Here is an 18,959-nt window from a genome sequence, read left to right as displayed (position 1 = left end):
TGTGACAATTTCTGAATTGAAACATTTAACGAAAAACACAACAAAAATCTTCTTCTTTTAAGTTATTGATACAATTCCGCATTCAAATTTTGCGGATCAACTATGATTTAAACTGTAAACCTTAAATGAATTTTGAAAATGGAGGCAAGGAAAGAGTCAGAAAGTAAAACTGAGAAAGAAAGAAGTAAAGGTATAATTTCTTTCAAGGATTTCAATTTTTTGATCTTTCAGTTTCTCCCAAGCTATCCATTTATCACCAGATCAATTTTATTTATTCATTTCTTACTTTAAAAAAGTAAAAAGGCCATTTGATTTCAGCTTCTTAGGGGATATAAAGGGTTTTCGAACCAATTACTCTCACTTATTAAATATGATGATGCACGCTGATAAAACTAATCAAAGCTAACCTCAAAATAAAAAAAAGTTCTCGAACTGGATTTATATTAGATTTAATGCTTGAAATTGAGATTTATTTTTGTTGTTGAAAATTTAAAGAAGGTTATCAAACTTGGGATCTGAAATCTGAAATGGGAATATGGGATCATTAGAATTGAACGAAAAAACACGAAAGAATAAAAATACGAGAAATTTTGAAAACGGTATGCTTTCCTATAACTTTTTATTTGAGGTAGAATACCCATTCCCTCCTGTGTCTCGAAAATTTGGAATTTGTTTTCATAAGATCTTTTTTGTTTCTTTTCAGAGAAGAAAGAGGGTACGTACACAACAAAGGTTGAAGAATATTCGTCATCTTTCACCATCCATGGTTTATCCAGAAGCATTCACACCAACTCTCGTCTCGAACGTATCTTTTGGGCTCTGACTCTCTCTTTAGCAATCGTTGTTGCATGTCTTCTGGTGCAAACACTGATCAATAAGTTCTGGAGACAAGATGTATACGTCAAAAGTGAGACACGAGTCACTAAAAATAACACTTTTCCCGCTGTGACTTTCTGTTTACGACCCATTGCGCAATTTTTCAAGAAGTATGAATTTTGTGAATTAAGAGCTAATGATGCGTTGCCAGGGAAATTTCATCCTTCACTCAAATCTTGTAATACAAAGGCTGCTTGGTGGGAAACGCTTTTTCATTTTGAGAATATGTTAGAGTTCTCATATGTTCCTGGTCAGATAGAAATTGATGCTGTACCAGCAAGAAATTTCAACATTATGTGCCCACGTTCTAGTGTCTCTAGTATGTGTGTCCAAGACTATCTAGATGAGAAATATTTTCGGACGCTAAATGGTTCTTGGGATTGTATACAGTGGAACTATAACGGAGATTTCTCAAATTCTCAGAACAGAATTGATTTACAATTAACAGTGGATTCTTTTCACGAAGCAATTACTTCCGTGGTCGCTTATGTACACGATCACCAAGAATCACCGATACCTTCCGATCGATTTGTTCGATTTGAACGTTTCTCGAACACCGAGATTCAAATAAAGAAATCTATCCGGAAAAAAATCAAAAGAGAATCACCAAATAACTGTGAAAATCAATATTACAACAATCCCAAAAATATTTTCCCTGGTAAATATTCTGTTGAAGCTTGCATTGAAACAAATACTTGTTTAGAGGCCTTGAAAAAATGTGGAGAAGTGATCGATTTTTGTCGCTCGTTCATTCCTCATCCGTTGCTAGAGAGACATTGGGTTGCTAACCAATCATTGGTTGATGTTCATGATTGTCTGTATGAAGGCTATAGGAAAGGTTTATTTGACGCTGACGGAGAGATTTGCCCACCACCTTGTGATCGAACCTTTTTCTCAACCTCGATGTCCGCCACGCGACGAATACCTCCAACGTCAGCTGTGGTGAGTTTGCTATTTACTGAACGAAATGTGTATGAGACGCAAACTGAAACAGTCCTGTATACTTGGGAGGACGTGTTAGCAGGTGTCGGTGGAATGATTGGCTTATTTTGTGGCTTTTCAATATTGTCTTTTGCTGAATTGATCATTTACGCTGGTCTGAAAATGTTATTATTCTTCAGAAAGGACAAACAAAAGAGAAGGAGAGATTATGAAATGAACGACGCTATACCTGGTAGTGCAGTCAACCAAACGGTTAATCAGTGAAAGAGGAATGTTTGGTATTGGGTTGTTGACAAAAATCACTAATATCACATCCCGAGAGGAGAGTGCGTACTTGAATGCAGTGAAATCTTAATCTACTGAATGGAAGAAGAAATTTACTTCTAATTCCATCTCTTCGAGCTGGGTTTTCATTCTAGCTGAAAATTGTTTTCTCCCTACACAAATTCTCCGACGCCCCTGAAAACGCTACCGTCTTACATGTATAATTTATCACGTAATCGAAAGTTTAAAATTCAAAATTAATTAGAACCTTATTTTTGACCTACTGAGCTCGGAGGTTCTTTAAATGAACCCTTTTTTCGGGATCGGCCCATTGTATTTTTTTTTGTTTTTTTGCACAATGATGCAAAATGACGGTATCGAAAAACTGTCACTTTCACCGATTTTCGAGAAAAAAAAATTGGGCAAATGTGGGCCAAAAAGTACCTAAAATGGGTTTCTTGGACGAAGTTTTTCGTTTGTTTTTTGTGTGTTTTTTTTCTGGAAAGGTTACGAATAAATTTTTTACCAGGACCCTAGTTAACTGGCACAAAGAACCTATGAATATATACAAATGTACATTTAAAAAAATTTATATAATATTACCAAGTAGTATTTACATAAAAAATGTTGTCTCTTTTCATATTGTCTTTATAAAGTTTGTTGTTTTTTTGCGTAAAGACAAAGCCGTTATTCCCGGAAAAGTTTTAGTGGCAGTAAAATTCGGATTTTCGAATTTAGGGAAATTTACTTTTGTCATTTTCAGACGGGGAATTTGCACTATGATATAACATGGTAATGTTTAAAAATCTGACGGAACCTCATTTTCAAAAAAGGAGAAAACTTGGAAAAACAATCTAAAATAGATGCGAAATGGTAATCCTCAAAATTTGACTTTCAGATTTTCGGGAGATTTTTCAAAAAAAAATTTATGAAAATTTGGCTTCGGACTTTTGTTGTCAATATTTTCTCAACTTCAGTTGAGCTAGAATCTGAGAATGTGTGTGTGTCTGTGTGTCTGTGTGTATGTCCCAAAACTTTAGGGCAGCCTGGAGACTTCAAAAATGGTCGGATTTGGCTGAAATTTTTCACACTTGTTCCTTGGGTGAATATTTGGGGGTCTACAATTGAATAATTTGAAGGCACTGAAGTTGAGCCCAGTGCGTTGCGCAATTTTGATTTTTGGGGCCTGGGGACGAGTTTTTTGCCAAAACGAGGCTAAAAGCTTTGGAGCAGCCTACAGGTCTCCAAAATGGTCGGATTTGGTTGAAATTTGGCACACTTGTTCATTGGGTGAATATCTGGGGGTCTACAATTGGGCCTATGAATAATTTGAAGCCACTGAAGTTGAGCCCAGTGCGTTGCGCACGCTCGACTATGTTTCATACCTTGATTTTGTCGAATTATCTTTACATGAAAGAAAAGATTGTTTATGTTAATGCCAAAAACTTAGCATGGTTTGAATTCTAAACATCATTTTGTGTGAGGTCATCTATCAGCAAGTTCTTTTTTGTTAAAAATGCTTAAATTATGTTGCACGATTTTTAAAGATTACTTTATCTGATTAGACGCTTGTTTTAGGAGCAATTTGGGTTTCTAAATCGGTCTACAAGCTACTAGTCAGAAGTTGTCTGGATCAGGTCTTAATTTAATTGTGAAACATAACATAAACCCAGCTAAAATCACTCAAAACTTAAAATGTTTATGACTCCTAAACTAATTATCCCCATTATTTTCAAATTTTGACACGTGATAAGTATTGACGGTTTTTGTCTTTCAGAATCTTCAAACAGAATCTGGATATCTTAACAGGGTCGACTCTGAGAGATATTTTTGTAAACCATATATTTGGAATTTTTTCCGTCAGGTGGCAACTTTGTGATGACGGTGTTAGTTTTTGGATGACCTCATCATATTTGTTTTTCTTGCTGGAAATTTGTTTTATGATGGAGAATATCTGAAGCAATTTTGAGGGTCTCTCAGCGTCTTAATGAAATAATCGAGGGTAATAGATTCAACCCCAAACTCACGAATATATAAATCACAAATTATGGATCCCGTTCTTAGCTAAACTTTCAAATCATTTTGTCCAAATCTTTTTCAAAGTCGAGATATTAGAGTGACTTTGACTGCAGCAATAAAACATGACGTATAAAAACTCGTCATAACTTGACTTTAGAAAAGAGACAGAAAGACTTGAAACTTTTAGCCAACTATAGAACTAATATGCAGACGAAAGGTTTTAAACCATCTTATTATCCCCGGGGTGGGGGGGGGGGGGGTGGGGTACTTAGGCAAAATGGGTGCCGGGTATGTGCGAGCCATAATAAGGTTCCCTTTTTCACACCCTCGATAGTCTCTCAAAGGGGTACAAAGGGATATTTCGTGAAAAATTGCTTGTTCCTTTGGTAGCCTCAAATTCAACAGCTTTATAGACCCCTCTGATGGTGGATTAGCGGCCACCAATGCCAAAAAGCTTTAAAGAAGCGGTCAACTTCCCATCGGAGAGGAATGACAGTCGCCCTTGGATGTGTGTGCTGCATTCCCAGTCGGCATCAACTACCACTGCGTGTAAACCAGAAAATATTTCGGTTGGGTTCGCCAATCCCCAGAACCAGGGCTGGGGTCCGGGCCCCCCGCTTCAAAATTCTTACCGGTAGGGTTTTTTCAACCAGTGGGGATAAAAACAAAGGACTGAAACTCGATGGGGATTGATGTTCCCCTATTTTTATGATTGGGGATCTACATTCCATTGTTTTAAAATTAAAGTCAGAAAATTCAATGGGGATGGGAAAAATATTGAATATTTTGCAGTATACTAGTATGAGGATTGGTTTATTAGATTATTCTCAGTGGAGACCAAAATTGGAGGATAATTTTCCACCGGGGGCGATATTTTTGCCGATTTTCCCAGTGGGTCTGTGAGAAGGGGGTGTTTCATGCTTGTCAAAACATCTGTGTCGTCACGCTTGAAAACAAATCAATAATACGGATTGATGAAAGTTGATTAATTAGTGGGTGGGAGATGATGGGTTTTCGAGAAAAGAATTACGAAGGTATTTGCAAACAAAAATGAAGAATCTATTTGAATTTTTTTCACCTATTTCGCGGTGAAAAAAAAATAATTTCATGAAAGGAGTCCGATGGTAATTTTCCGAAGTTGGTTTTGATAACAGCGAAAAAGCTTCAAAAAGAAATCAAAATATTTCAGTTAAGATCTCAGTTGCCAACCAATTTTGTTTAGACTTTCCAAACAATCAAAATATGAGTACATTGTGGTGCTAAGAGATTTGAACAACAAAAGAGAACCCACGCAAAAAAAATTCGTGAGGAGACTAGTTCTAGCATGGAGGTTCGATTTTGAAATCTAAAATGTTTACATACTCTAGGCGTACAAACTTTTGCGAGGACAAAAAATCGCGAAATTTACGAAGACTTGTTTTCACGAAAATCGCGACACGACACGAAAGATTGAACCTCTAAAATAAGTTGTGCTTATAAATAAAAAAGATAGCTGTGCAATGTAAATGAAGGATTTAGAAAAAGAATGTGCAATACCCTTGCAAAGTACCTTTCTATTGACTTTTCGTTATAAAGATCAAACAGAGTAATATTATCTAACCAAATATTATTTACAAAAAATGTTCGTAATCTCTAACTTTGTCAAAACATTACATACTAAGAGGGCGAGATACCCTATGGATCTTAAGTTACTGAGAGTGAAAAATATCAGGAACTCAGTGAATCTGTGTAAAGTTTCAAAAGGGACATTTCCAATCTCCTTTAAAATTATCGACTAGGAAGCTGCTTTCAGAAGGTGCAGCATGCAGCCTTTTCAATCGTTTAGATTTCAATGTTCGCAATTTTAATATGTTTTTAACAGGGATCCAGGATTTCCTACCGAACTATTCAATATATCAAAAAATGAATCAAGGAGAGGGAATATTTACTCTTGGCATTCGGAAGCTATCAAAAATATTGTTTTTCCAATTAGGCTAATCACTCGGAATTCGTCAGCATCTTGTGTTTCCAGGCAATTAATTGTAGGTTCATAGGAAAGCATTTGGGTGATAAAGATTTAAGCAAGAAATATAAGTATTTATTGGTTTAGAAATATTACTACGTATAAACTATACTATAAATTTCGTTCCAAAAAGACGATTCAAAATGTGTTCCCTATAAAAACTAGTGAAAATAGCTTTCAATGTTTCTGGTAAAAATGTTCAAAATCTTTCTTATACAAAAAGGCGATAAAGGGAATATAATATAAAGAGCACGTTCACAAGTGAATGATATTTTCTCAATATGTTCAATATTGAGAGCACTATCCTACTGATATTTTGATGAGAAAGAAAATATTTCAATAGGAAAAAGGAACTCAGCAGAATGTCCGTTCTCTTTTGCATCCGATAATACAAAGCAGGAAATCAAATGTAATTGCTGTCCATGAAAGAATATATAAGTCTTTGTGTAAAGGAACCTTGACAAAATCTATTTAAAAACTTCGGTGTGTTCAAAATCAATTTCATCAAAATACGTGCTTTTAGTTTACTGATAACAATACTATAGTTAAGCTAATGAAATCTAAAGTGTGACAATTTTTTTCTGGGCAGCGATTAGGGTTAGAAAATCTCATTAAATACATTATACAAAAAAAGGATAGTATAGAAAAACCCTACTTCTTATAAAAATATTAGAATGAAAAAGATGATTCATACTACAGATTAGAGGTTTTGAAAGAGGTATTCGAATATCTGACTGATCTAAAGTAAACGAAATACAAAATCTCATTCAACTCTATAGCAACTGCAAATGGTGTATTGGTTGATTCAATAAGAAACACAAAATGATCGAAAAGAAGCCTCGTGATTCATAAATTATACAAAAAGAGCAAGGAGTAAAATCTTCAAATCAAAACTTAGATCTAAAAATTTGACCCAAAATAATCTAATAAAAATGATCAACAAATATTATATTCCAACAAAAATGTTAGCATAATACTCGATACATTCATTTCTTTTCTTTCCAATTGTTTTTATTATCTTCCAGCTGTTGTTTCATACGTGCTATCAGTGGAGCATCTCCCCCGGTTGTAATTTTTTTACTTGGTGGTGAATTTCTTGCCTTTGGGGATGCTCCAGAAGATACTTTATTTATATTTGTTGTACTTGCCGAAACTTGGCTTGCAATTGTAACTTTAGGAGAATTGTTTCCAACTTTGTTAATATTTGCGGTGCTCAAAGATCGCTTTTCAGGAGGAAGAATGCTTTGACTGCTCATGTAATTTCCCTCTCCTTTCTTTTTCGGTCGCCATTGGTCAATAACATAATTCTTAATTTTCACTGCTTTTAGTTTTTTATCTTTGGTTGTAATTATTGTTCCCATTAGTACATCGTCAACACAAAGATCTTTCAATAGTTCACCATTTACTTGGTTACTTTGGCAAAAATTAGCAAAATCATTCAAATCAATAGTTTGTAGGTGTTTAACAACATCACCTTCATTCCATTGTGTTGGATCCTTACTATCGAATCCCAATCGTTGAGGGTAGGTTGGTGGTCGAACCGTATCAGGTCTCCAACCAAACACAAATTTACGTAACTTTCTAGCTTCAAAGGGGCTTAAGCCAAGATCTTTCAAAACACTTTCATCAAGATCAAGAAGTAATTGGCCATCAACTTGTGAATCGGAAAATACCTCAATATAATTTGTCAAAAGTAAATCAGAAAGACAACTTGCAACATCTTCCATATCCCATGTTGCAATCTCATTTGTACTCTGATGAACACTGTCATAAAAGTTTTGCCAAGCTGCCATACTTTGTCCTTGTTGAACTGCTTTCTTGCAATCCACAGCAGTTTCGTAAAGGTTTTCCTCTTCGTGAGCAGAATGATTTTGCAATGGGTGATTTCCTGGCAAAGGTGGTGGAGCCATAGAATCTCTCCAAGCCTTGATTCTTGCCTGGTCGATTTCATCAAAACCACTATCTCCACTGTTTTCCGTTTGTACAGGTAAGGTAAGTGATCTTTGAGCTTGGGCAACAAGGTCAAGTGATTCGTAGGCCATTTCTCCTGGAAGTGCTTCATACAAGCTGTCAGAAAAGGCTTCATCGTTGCCTAGACCGGAATAATATGATTCATCCTGTGGAATGATTGGTCCCAAATGCTCTCCAGATATGTATTCAATATCCTCTTTGCGCAGTTTTCCTCGTTTTTTGTTTTTAGGTCTGAACCCCATCGAGGTAGTGCGGTCCCGAACTTTCTTAACCTTGCCCATTAGGTACATTGCAAATTGAGATTGCTGTTCCTCTTCTGTTCTTGGGCTTTCTGGACTGGCAGCATCAACTTCGTCTTGTGGGACAATATAAATATCCTCACTCTCGACTGCAATGTCAACAGGAGAACCAGGAGCTGATGTTGTGCTTGATAAAGAAGATGTGGATAGTTTTTTCTTCTTTTTCTCCTCTTTCTCCCGTTCCTTTTTCAGCTTTTTCTCTCGCTTTTTCTCTGCTTTCATTTGTTCTTTTTCTAATTTGATCTGACGCTCCCGTTCTTTAATCTCACGTTTAAGAATTTCCTTTTGTTCAGAATCAGCAACCAAAGTATTTGGTGGTAATGGTTCTTCTTCGATTTCATTATCAGATTCTTCTAGTTCAACAGCAGAATCATTTTGTGTCAATGATGGAAGCTGTTTAGTTGGTTTGTCCTTTCTGGATTTGTTTTCTTTTTCAATTTTAGGAGATTCTTTTTTCTCCTTTCTTGCTGACTTGGGTTTATCGTTGGACTTTTGTTTTTCCTTTGGCGAAGGTTGATCTGTATCCGGAGAGTAGTCAAAATCTAAGATTTTTTGAAGCTTTTTAAGTGGCAAAACATATTGCATTTGAGTGTCTTTTGGGCTTTTGTGATTTATGAATTCAACAATTTTTTCAGGGTCGATAGATGAAGAATTATTACAAAGTTCACGATAAGCTTCATCCTTTGCCATCTTAAGTTTTGAAGTGACTTGAAAGCTAAACTCTGAATGAAGTGGAAATACTATGGCTATTTCCTTTGAGTTAACAGTTGCTGATGCAATAACTACAGTTTCTGATTTACATTCTTGAATGGTGAAAATTCCAAGCTTTGTGTGAATGTCTGGGGTTTCTTTCTGTTTCAGAAACTCAACACAAAATGGGAACTCCCTTGATTTTTCTGAGAGTTTCGCAATACTTTGATCAGAACCATCACTCACTGAAGATTGAAAAGAAATGTTCTCATTGACAGAAATTTTGACATGTTTTCCACTAGAACTACGACAATGCAAAACTGAAGGGGCACCGGCAGCTTTTTCAACGATAACGACTTTTAATCGATCTCCATTGGATAGATTTTGAACATCATGGGCCTCTTTCACTTCTACAAAGCGAGGTAGAGGGTCACTTTGAGCAAGCTCTGTCACTGAATCGAAAACTTTCTCTTTTCCTGGTGAAACTTTTCGTCTCGTTTTGAATGGACAATCAATTGGGATTATAATCGTTTTTCCATCTGCATCAACACCGTGAATAGTCTCAATGGTTTCTTTAGAGCGAATAACAATTATCTGGTCTTTCTGTAGACTTTCATTCGAGTTAATGTCTTTGAAAGAAGACGAGAGTTTCAAAAGTTGAGGAAGTTGTACTCGAGGATTTTTCAATAGATCATCAAGTGTTTCACTGCATTCCGACCACTCAAGTGCCTCCATGATGAACCGAGCAAGTTGAATGATACGTTTTTAGTTAACTGAAAAAAGATTAATAATATTAAAGCAATTGAGAAGTGATATTAGCCTCATAATTGTTTCAACCACACATAAAATTGTCTAGAGTATAACTCAATCAATAACTGCCCAACCTCAAATTAAACGTCAGAAAAATGGATTGTATTCAATGTTTACTTTCTTTTTCTCGCTTACCGCTTGCTATAGAATGTTTTTGATTGGTCACACTCACCTCAAAATATTTTCAAAACACGAATGAAGATATTATACAAGACAATTTGACCATGTACCGAGCTGAATGGTTTCTACACACTGCAGTAAAGAAGCTTTGATTGACAGCTCACTTTTTAATATTTCCCGGAAATTAAGCCTAAAAATAGAAACAAAGTGTCCCTCTTTTGTATTTCAAGGCGAGAAAAAAAGTGGAAAAAATTGGTAACATTCTTAGACACTACCTTCCTTCGTGGTTTTAGACAGGTTCTTCCCATGGCGGCTACTATCCACCACATCTACCTTCAGCGGGCGTAGCTTTGTAGTTTTGTAGGAAACAAGAAAGGGAAAAATATTCGCACACCCTAGATATTCATTCAAGCTTTCACCCATGGTGAAAATCAACACTATCAAATTTCGAAATTTACCCAAAAAAAAACATGCAACAATTACGCGTCGGCTGAAAACTTTGAGTGGAAACTATCGTTGTTGCATAATGCGGTCGAGATTTACAACTGGAGATAATTTAGCTTTAATTTTGGTGGTTTTTCAAAATAAGAAGGCACGTCGTTATCCTATTTCGCAACAGGGAAGTAGAAAAAAGGAATTGAAACAGATTGAAATTCATTTCATAGTTCCTATTATAATTCTTAGTATTTTCAAATTTTAACACTTCTGTGACGCCGAAAAAAATTAAACAGTGTGAAAATGTATAAATTTTTAATTTTCTAATACACGTATACGTCGATAAATACCAAGGTAATAAATTGTAAAAAATATAATTTTTATCCTAAACCACTAATTATTAATGATTTTTTATACAAAGCTTAAAGATACAGTGTAATAAAAACACTTCATTTTCTCCCCCGTAGAAAAGGTAATCTTTTGTCATACTGTTAGGAACTATTTTGGGGACTTTGGTGCGTTAAACACTACTGTCTAAGATGCGTCAAAATTAGAAAAAATTGCTATTAAAAGTATAATACAAATTATAATGAAAGCACCAAACAGAAAAATTCTAAACTCTAATAACAAGTTTATGCAGTGAAATGTTGAATATCTAACAAAAAATTTAAAAATAAAAAAAAAACGACAAATATAATAAAAAAATTCTGTCAAAATAGAGGATTTGATTCTTTAAAAAAATTCTTTGTTTGTTTTCCGTCAATTTCTTGACATAGTGGGCGTTGACGGCTCGTACGAGTCACGTGATACTGTTGATAAGAAATCAGATTGCTGACTCTGCAAAAAACGAAGAAATTGAGGGTTAACTATCAGGAAAAAGAAGACGAAAGTAAGAGGCACAGAAATTGCAAAATAAAAGTTCATTAACCAGATTAGCTTCGGTAGCACATTGTTCTTAAGGTAACTACTCTCGGGTACCTAATAGCCGGGGGGTTTGGAATAAGCGGGGGGATTGGAAAAAGTCTCAAAAATTAATAAGCGGGGGGTTGGAATAAGAATGTCCTGGGTGGAAAATTTTCGAAAAATTGATTAGCGGGTGGAGACGGCTATTAGTTACCCGAGAGTATCTATTTTTATCAGCCCTGTCTCGATTGTGAGATGATTTTCAAATCTACGGAGAAGCAATTTATCTTTCTTTGCTGGGGATTACTGATTTCCTTCCTATTTTCAGTTGAGACGGTTTCCCTTAAAAACTTAAAGAAAGTCTTAAAATAATGTACAAGGCAAAAAGGTTTTTCCTCTTATGGAATCGAGAGCAGTCGATGTGTCTGAAATTCAAGAAATAATATGGTGTCGATTGAGTGTTTCAATAGAGTGGAAAATATTTCGAAAAGTGGGATATTATCAAATACATACATAGTGAGAATATTTGTTTTGAGTAGGAGAGAAAGAGAGCAAAGGTAGTGGGTGAAAATAGTTGAAATAAAAACAAGTCGGTGTTTGTATCCTGGTTGTGACGAGCTCATTCAAAAAGACATGATAATTGACCCCCTCTTTTTAAGAAGCTTCAAAATAGAAATGCAATTAAAATCAATATGTCATGAAGGCTTTCTTAATCCCGATCTATTTGAAATGAATCTACTTTTTCTATTTCCTTATCTAAAACATTGAGTTGATATCAAAATAGATGTTTAGACTCCGATTAAATAGTGATTACAAACAATGCTCTCAAATGATGAAGTCATTTTCGCTAATGACAATTAACGAGATAAACATGTGTTTATCTTTAGTAGCTCGTAAACAAAAAATGTTTGGCATTCAAGATAACATGTTACATAATCAGTTGTGACATTAATTTAGCACAAGAAACCACTCCGAAAACCACGTTTGGTTTAGAAATTTTCAGCCTTTTTTATTGGAGCTATTGTGTAAAAGACTCTAAGCTAAGGATAAGTTGAAAACTTTTAATCACAAGTTCAAACAGATATCCGATTTTGATTAACCCATCTGATCTTGGATTAAACTAAAGAACATTAATGTTATTTAAAACCATTCAAAAGGTTAAGGTTTTAACATCATCTCGAGAATCAATTTATAAGAGTATTAACTCGACGAACCTAGTAAATTATCCTCGGAAGCAAAACAAAATAATGGAACTCGGTCCCATGCTTTATGGTCCAAAACCTTGGTTACAGAGTCTACAGAAATTCAAATGCAGGCTTTTGAGGGTACATAAATAGGTAAGGTGAGATGCGGGAAGCTGCCAGGTCTAAAGGAAATCCTCATTTTGGTAGGTAAGTGACAAGATGGATTGGGATTGTTTTGAATGAAAAGCATTCGACCTTGAGGTCACCCTGTGTCACAGCCCGTCTGTGGTCCAACTGGAAAGTTTTGGCCAAAAAATTGTCTATGTTGGGAAAATCTAATCTAATCTAATACTGGTATAAAGTATGTTTATCAGTGAAAGACATACCTGTTCACTATGCATAGACACTTGGAGACTTGAGACGTTGCTAATGGTGTCCACATCTACGTCACCAACACCACTCAACATTGATTGTTCTCGTAGTGAGCGAATCGTCTCCTGGAACAAGGAAAAAAGAGTAATCCATTATAAGCAATGAGAAGGAAAATCTATTCTACCCTTTCAAGTATTTTCGAGTATTTCAAGGTGTCTGTATACACCTTGGAAATTTCACTGCACTTCATGAAATCTTTAGTTTCGCAAGTTCTTGACTTACCTCTAGAACGTTAATTTTCCCCTGACTTCGCAAGATCAGTTCATTCTTATCGTCCAAGCTAAAAGAAATAGAATTCAATCGTGAAAATCATACCAACATTCTCAGGAGTAAAATATCATAATCAACAAATTCAGTCCACCACCCTTTACTTCGAATTTAGCCTGGAAACCATTCGAAGCAGTAAAAAAAGATCCATTATTCCCTATAAAGTCTTATGCCATTAAATATTTTGATGGCGTTAATTTTTCAAGCGATAACAAACAAAGTGAAATCTGAGAGTTTTTCCATGCGGGTTTATCAATTTGTCATTATTCGGGTGAAACATTAAATGTATACTTACTTTTTCCTGAGGTGATCAACTTCTGTTTCATCGATAAGATTACGTGACGGTTTGTGAATGCTGGAAATACTGGACTCCCGTTGAAGCAGTAATTTCTAAAAATTTGAACAATGAATAATTACTTCACAAGAATAATAGAATTTTGATTGATACTCCAAAAGAAAATACACTCTCAAAAAAGGTACGAACGTAACGACGAAGGGTTTGTTAAAATAGGGAAAGTAGAGGTGCTCGCTATTTCGAGTACACCTCTCAGTTGTCAGCTAGTTGAATAATAGAATTTTGATTGATACTCCAAAAGAAAATACACTCTCAAAAAAGGTACGAACGTAACGACGAAGGGTTTGTTAAAATAGGGAAAGTAGAGGTGCTCGCTATTTCGAGTACACCTCTCAGTTGTCAGCTAGTTGAATAATAATTAGTTGTGCTACGTGACACTGCCACACTTAGTCAACGAATTTCGAAATAGTACAAAACAACGAGCACATTGTAATATTTTACCTGAACTTGTTGAATGGATCCGATTTCTTGCAAGACTTCGACTAAATCTTTGAGCCTTGAGTCAGCGATACGATTGGACGTTTGAAGACCTTTAATGGTGGCCCATGCATCGTTCAATTCTTTCTTCTTATCATCAAGTTGTAGCTGTAGTAGGTCAACTTCTTGAGATTCAGGTTGTTGTTGAGGGACGTTTGAAGACGTGTTGAGTGTTTGTGGTCGTTGCTGCTGTTGTTGGGCGTTGAGCATGGTCGGTGCGAGATTCAAAACAAAATCTTGGCAAGCTTCACGAATGCCCGACATGTTGGAATCCATATCGTTCTTCAACGATCGTAAATTATCTTTCATTCCGGTCACACTCAACTTTAACTTATCAAGAGACACACCACGTGATTGAGAAAGTTGTTCTTTCATGAATTTCGTCTTTTCATGGTCTTTGACCTCTTGCTCTAACATTGCGCGTAATGTTGCCATACGTAACGTGACTTCATCCTTCTCTTTTGAAACAACCTCCATTTTGGATCGTAACTCATCACTCATCTTGTCTTGTTGAACATTGCTCTCGTCTTTTTCACGTCGCAATTGTTGAACTTGGAATCGCAAATATTCAGTATCGTTAGTTGAAGACGTACCACTAGTCGCAAGTTGTCCTCGCATGGCTGTCTGTAAGAAATCCTTCTCACGAACAAGTGTGCCAAGCTCTCGTCGGAGGTCTTGTTGCGACTTCTCTTTCGTGAATGTTTCGTTGCGAAGTTTGGAGTTTTGAGCCACCAAATCATCATAAGCTTGTTGCACCTCACGCCTGATTCGTCCTTCTAATTCTTCTTTTTCTTTCTTTAGGGTTTCGGCATCTCGTTTGAAGGTTTCTCCGTTTCGAAGGCTTTGCCATAACTCTAACGATTGTGTATCTATCTTCTTTTTGCTGTCTACAAGAGTAATTTCGATGTCTTTCAATCGGTCAGAAAGGCTGTTCAATTCTTGTGTTTTATTTTCCAATCTCTTGTTGAGAGCAACGACTTCCATACGACTGGTTTCCAACTTCTTTTGAGATTCATCACGTTGTTTGACGGTCGTGTTGAGATCAACAGTGAGCGCACTCAATGAATCCACTTGTGCTTGTCCCCTGGCTTCGAACTGTCGTGATTGCTCTTGTTCGTCCTGCAGCAAATCGTTAAGACGATGAATCTCACTATGAGCGGCGGATAGTTCATTCGTCAGTGTTTCATTTTCTGTACGAATAGTTTCTTCCGATAACAGATGGTTTGATTCCAATTTTTGTAACCGGTCACGCCATTGCTTGACGATATTTTCCTTCTCCACTACAAAACCAGTCACGTCATCACGAAGTGATTTGATAGTGTTTTCAGAGGCCAATTTCTCTTGAGTGACGTTTTGCGCATGTGCTTTCAGATCATCGATTTGTTTGGATAGAGTTTCGATTTGCGTGTTGGTGGATTCTCTTTCGTTCATCAAACCAATGATCTCCTTCTTATAATGTGAAGCATCATTGCGATAGCTTTCGATCACTAATTCGTCAAATTCTGGATTATCAGTTTCGACAGTGTTGGTGTCCTTCGGTTTGAGTTCTTGTCGTAAACGTTCGTTATTGACGGTCAAGTTCTCGACATCAGCGTGTAAATAATGGATAGTCGTGTCTCTTTCATCGACCAGTTGTTTCTGTTCTTCGAATTGTGTCTGCCAGTGTCGCGTGTTTTCAGAAGCTTGGGAGAGTTCATTCTCGCGTTGTTGAAGAAGTTGCTCTAATTGGTCACGGTTTTCTTCTACAGATTGTTTCTCACTCAATTGTTGTTGAATCACACTGTCACGTTTGTTCAACTCACGTAGCGATTCTTCGACACGTTGACTCAACGATTGAACTTCATTTTGATGCGTGGATTGGAGATCGAACAATTGATGACGGTGATCGGCCGCGTCTTCTTCGTTGCGCGTCTTGAAATGACCGACAAGTGATGATTTATCGACAACAAGTCCATCTACTTCTTCACGGAGTGCGAGAATCTCACGTTCATAACGTACTTTCTCTTGACTGGTATGATCAGAGGCTGATCGCAAATTGTGTTTCAAAGTCTCAATTTCTTTCTGAAGGTTCTCATTTTCTTCTTGACTTTCATGTAAACTATCTTTGTACTTGCGACACAGTTTCTTCAACTTGACGACATTCTTATGCGATGATGACTCAACAGCTTTGGTTTGGTTGTATCTTCGGCCGATGGCTGGTCAGATTCCACCGATTCTTGAGTAGCACTGGATGATCCAACAGGCTCCATGAATTCCAACCGAACATTATCTTTGATTGGTGAAACATCGAATGATTGTTCTAAGAAGGAATCCTGTGGAGCTGCGAAGCTTTGTTGCAATTCTTCAGGGAGAATACTCTTGATCTTTGGAGCGACCACAGGTAACGGTGGTAGATCACTCACAAACTGTGGACGATTCTTGGAGATCGGAGAAGATTGTAACCTCTTGGCATCGACATTGGTAAAAACATCTAGTTGGTTCTTCAAAGCGAAGTTCTCTTCTTGAAGAGCGTTGTATCCTTGACGTGCTTGCGTCATATCTTCACGTAAATTACCAAGGATATCTTCATAACGTTCCCGAACAATACTCTCAGCGTTTTCTTTGGATTCAGTCAACGATACCACTTCACGTTGCATCTGTTCCAAGCGACGTTGCAGTGTCTGTACATCAGCGTTGATACCTAACTGCAAGACCTCCTTATCCTCAGTAGATTGTGGCACGGTCTCATAAAGTTGACGGGATTCATCAAGCATCTTAACCAATTTTCGAACACTTTCATGCAAGTCGACAATCGATTCACCAACTTCCATATCAGGGACAGTGGATACGATGTTCTTGATGTTTTCTAACACATTTTTATGAGCCAGTACATCAGTGTTCTCTTGAGGCGTAGCTTGGTAAGGTACTGATTGTTGTTGATCGAGAGACGACATGAGGGTGGAATTCTCGTTCATCAACTGTTCCACATATTTATCCTGGTCTCCCTTCTCTTTCTTCAGAGACGTCAGCTCCTTTTTCAATTCATCCACAGTATCAGTGAGAAGTGATGTTTTGGCTTCCATCTCAATCTTGCCCGTTTCGATCTCAGTCATCATTTGTTCAAGTTCTCTTGCGGTCTCAACTTTCTCTCTGGTCTCAAGATGAGCGTTTGACACGTCTTTACGTAGATCTTTCATCTTTGATCTCATGTCTTCAATGATACGATTCTTCTCATTGAACACTGTTTCGAATTCATTCCTCAAATCTTTCAAACCCTTTCCTTTGTTAATGATGACCTGCTCGATCTCCGATTCTTTACTGCGTTCAACAACTTGTAACCTCGATTTCAACTGGCCAACCTGTGACGAGAGCTCATCCTTCTTGGACTCGAGCGAACGAACAGATTCTTGTAGCGTAGCATTCTCGTCTTCCTTCTTCGTCAAATTCAGTTGAATATCTTCACACCGTCCTGTCAAATTCTTGATCTTGTCATCTTTAGCGTTGAGGAGAGTATTGAAGTCACCTTGTAAAGTCTCCAGTTGGTGAGCGCGATCTTTCTCCGCCGTCAACATGACTTGTTGCACCTTCTCTTCTTTCTCAGTCAATAAAGCATGTAATTGTTCTTCAAGTTTCAACACTTTCTCTTGGTAATCACCTTCTGTTTTCTGGAAATCTTTCTTCAGTGATTCCTCAAGTCCCTTCATTTCCGAAGCCTTATCTTGGTCATAATTCGTCAACTTCTTTTGCAATTCTCTCATAATCTCATCACGCTCTGACATTGTGCTTTCAAACGTCGATCTCAAATTTTGGAATTCTTCAGCTTTCTTTAACTGAAGTTCTTCAACTTTACTATCACCGGTAAGTTTCAATTGATTCTTTTCTGACTCAGCTAGGTCGAACTCCTCCTTCATGTTTTCGAACTGTTGAGTGAACACATCAAACTTCGTTTCCAGATCCTCTTTTTCTTTACTGAGAGTAGCCACGCTTTGATCTGATTCACGTAAACGTTGCTCCAGGTTCTCGTAATATTTCTCTTTGGAGAGGATATCTGCTGCTTTTTCCACTCGGCCTTCAAGCATACTGATCAATATGTTCTTTTCGGACATCCCTTTCTCTTTATCGGACAATGTTTGTTGTAATTCAGACAGCTCATCTGACTGATGTTTCACTTTCTGTTCCAATTGTAATCGATGGATTTCGAAAGCATTTTCGTAATCTTCACGGTCTTTGAACGCATTCTCAAGATCTTCACGTAATCCTGAACTAATGCTATCAAAACGTTTACGCATTGCACCGCTCAGGTCTTCTTTCTCTGTTACCACTCGATCCAGCTCCCCTTTCAACCAATCACGTTGCGTGGTGACTTCATTCAACTGTCGTGAAACTTCAGCTAGTTCTTCGCTTGTCTTGTTATCGCTAACTTCTTGCGTTTTTGTTTCTTGCCCGTCTTTAGACTGTGCGAGATAATCCGTTCTGAGCTGCTCCAATTTCGAACGTAGCGTATTGACAACAGTATCCTTTTGAGAGATGACGTCATCAAAACTATCACGAAGTTCGAGGAATGCTTTATTCTTCTGACTGACAGCTTGCTGGAGCGACGTTTCATCTGACTTGATGGCATCGGTGGTGGAAGAAAGTACTTCAACTTGTTTGTTCAAATTCGCGTTTTCACTTCGCAAGCTCAACAATTCATCCTTTAAAATGGAATAAGAAAATGAAATGAATGAGAAAGATACAAAATGAAAATGCAGAACGTGGAAGATAAAGCAAGAAATAATTTGGTCCTTTCAAGAAAGAAAACACTTTTTGTAAATGATAGGTCTGTAAGAATATTAAAATTTAATTTACAGTCATCTCTCTCTAATTCGAGCCTTTATTATTCGAATCTTTCTGTAATTCGACCTGAGATACTGGCCCCGGTAACTGGAAATCAA

At 36.9% G+C, this 18,959-nt stretch overlaps 4 protein-coding genes across 4 annotated transcripts in view; 1 reads left to right on the top strand and 3 right to left on the bottom strand.

Annotated features, from left to right (window-relative positions):
- The first annotated feature begins 98 nt into the window (after positions 1-98).
- On the top strand, positions 99-2,240 carry LOC136810153 (uncharacterized). Its single transcript, XM_067066726.1, has 2 exons — positions 99-190; positions 704-2,240. Exons 1-2 carry the CDS (start codon positions 139-141, stop codon positions 2,080-2,082), a joined length of 1,431 nt encoding a protein of 476 aa, XP_066922827.1. The 5' UTR covers positions 99-138; the 3' UTR covers positions 2,083-2,240.
- Positions 2,241-6,656: 4,416 nt separating this feature from the next.
- On the bottom strand, positions 6,657-9,875 carry LOC136810151 (sterile alpha motif domain-containing protein 15-like). Its single transcript, XM_067066725.1, has one exon. It carries the CDS (start codon positions 9,796-9,798, stop codon positions 7,090-7,092), a length of 2,709 nt encoding a protein of 902 aa, XP_066922826.1. The 5' UTR covers positions 9,799-9,875; the 3' UTR covers positions 6,657-7,089.
- A 771-nt stretch (positions 9,876-10,646) lies between these two features.
- The window catches only part of LOC136810150 (nuclear anchorage protein 1-like), a 58,109-nt gene continuing 49,796 nt past the window's right edge, over positions 10,647-18,959 (bottom strand). The window contains exons 19-23 of the mRNA XM_067066724.1: positions 14,011-18,719; positions 13,510-13,604; positions 13,170-13,227; positions 12,902-13,012; positions 10,647-11,265 (exon numbers count right to left, since the gene is read on the bottom strand). Coding sequence (XP_066922825.1) covers positions 16,173-18,719 — 2,547 coding nt within the window. The 3' untranslated portion in view covers positions 10,647-11,265; positions 12,902-13,012; positions 13,170-13,227; positions 13,510-13,604; positions 14,011-16,172. The remainder of the gene's footprint in view (positions 11,266-12,901; positions 13,013-13,169; positions 13,228-13,509; positions 13,605-14,010; positions 18,720-18,959) is intronic.
- Positions 11,188-16,037, bottom strand: LOC136810172 (interaptin-like). Its single transcript, XM_067066743.1, has 6 exons — positions 16,032-16,037; positions 14,011-15,957; positions 13,510-13,604; positions 13,170-13,227; positions 12,902-13,012; positions 11,188-11,265 (listed from the first exon to the last, which is right to left on the bottom strand). The coding sequence occupies exons 1-6, from the start codon at positions 16,035-16,037 to the stop codon at positions 11,188-11,190; spliced, it is 2,295 nt and encodes a 764-aa protein (XP_066922844.1).

This window comes from Clytia hemisphaerica, unplaced genomic scaffold, assembly GCF_902728285.1.
Source record: "Clytia hemisphaerica strain Z4C2 unplaced genomic scaffold, Clytia hemisphaerica genome assembly, whole genome shotgun sequence".
Lineage (NCBI taxonomy): Eukaryota > Metazoa > Cnidaria > Hydrozoa > Leptothecata > Clytiidae > Clytia > Clytia hemisphaerica.
This window is presented reverse-complemented; position numbering and strand designations above follow the sequence as displayed.

Bases quoted from the DNA above. Each gene is read 5' to 3' on its own strand.
- LOC136810153 (XM_067066726.1), top strand. From the start codon at position 139: ATGGAGGCAAGGAAAGAGTCAGAAAGTAAAACTGAGAAAGAAAGAAGT. The intron at 191-703 runs GTATAATTTCTT...GTTTCTTTTCAG, and splicing joins TGAGAAAGAAAGAAGTAAAG to AGAAGAAAGAGGGTACGTAC.
- LOC136810151 (XM_067066725.1), bottom strand. From the start codon at position 9,798: ATGGAGGCACTTGAGTGGTCGGAATGCAGTGAAACACTTGATGATCTA.
- LOC136810172 (XM_067066743.1), bottom strand. The intron at 13,605-14,010 runs GTAAAATATTAC...TCAAATTTTTAG, and splicing joins GATCCATTCAACAAGTTCAG to AAATTACTGCTTCAACGGGA. The intron at 13,228-13,509 runs GTAAGTATACAT...TATTTCTTTTAG, and splicing joins GTTGATCACCTCAGGAAAAA to CTTGGACGATAAGAATGAAC.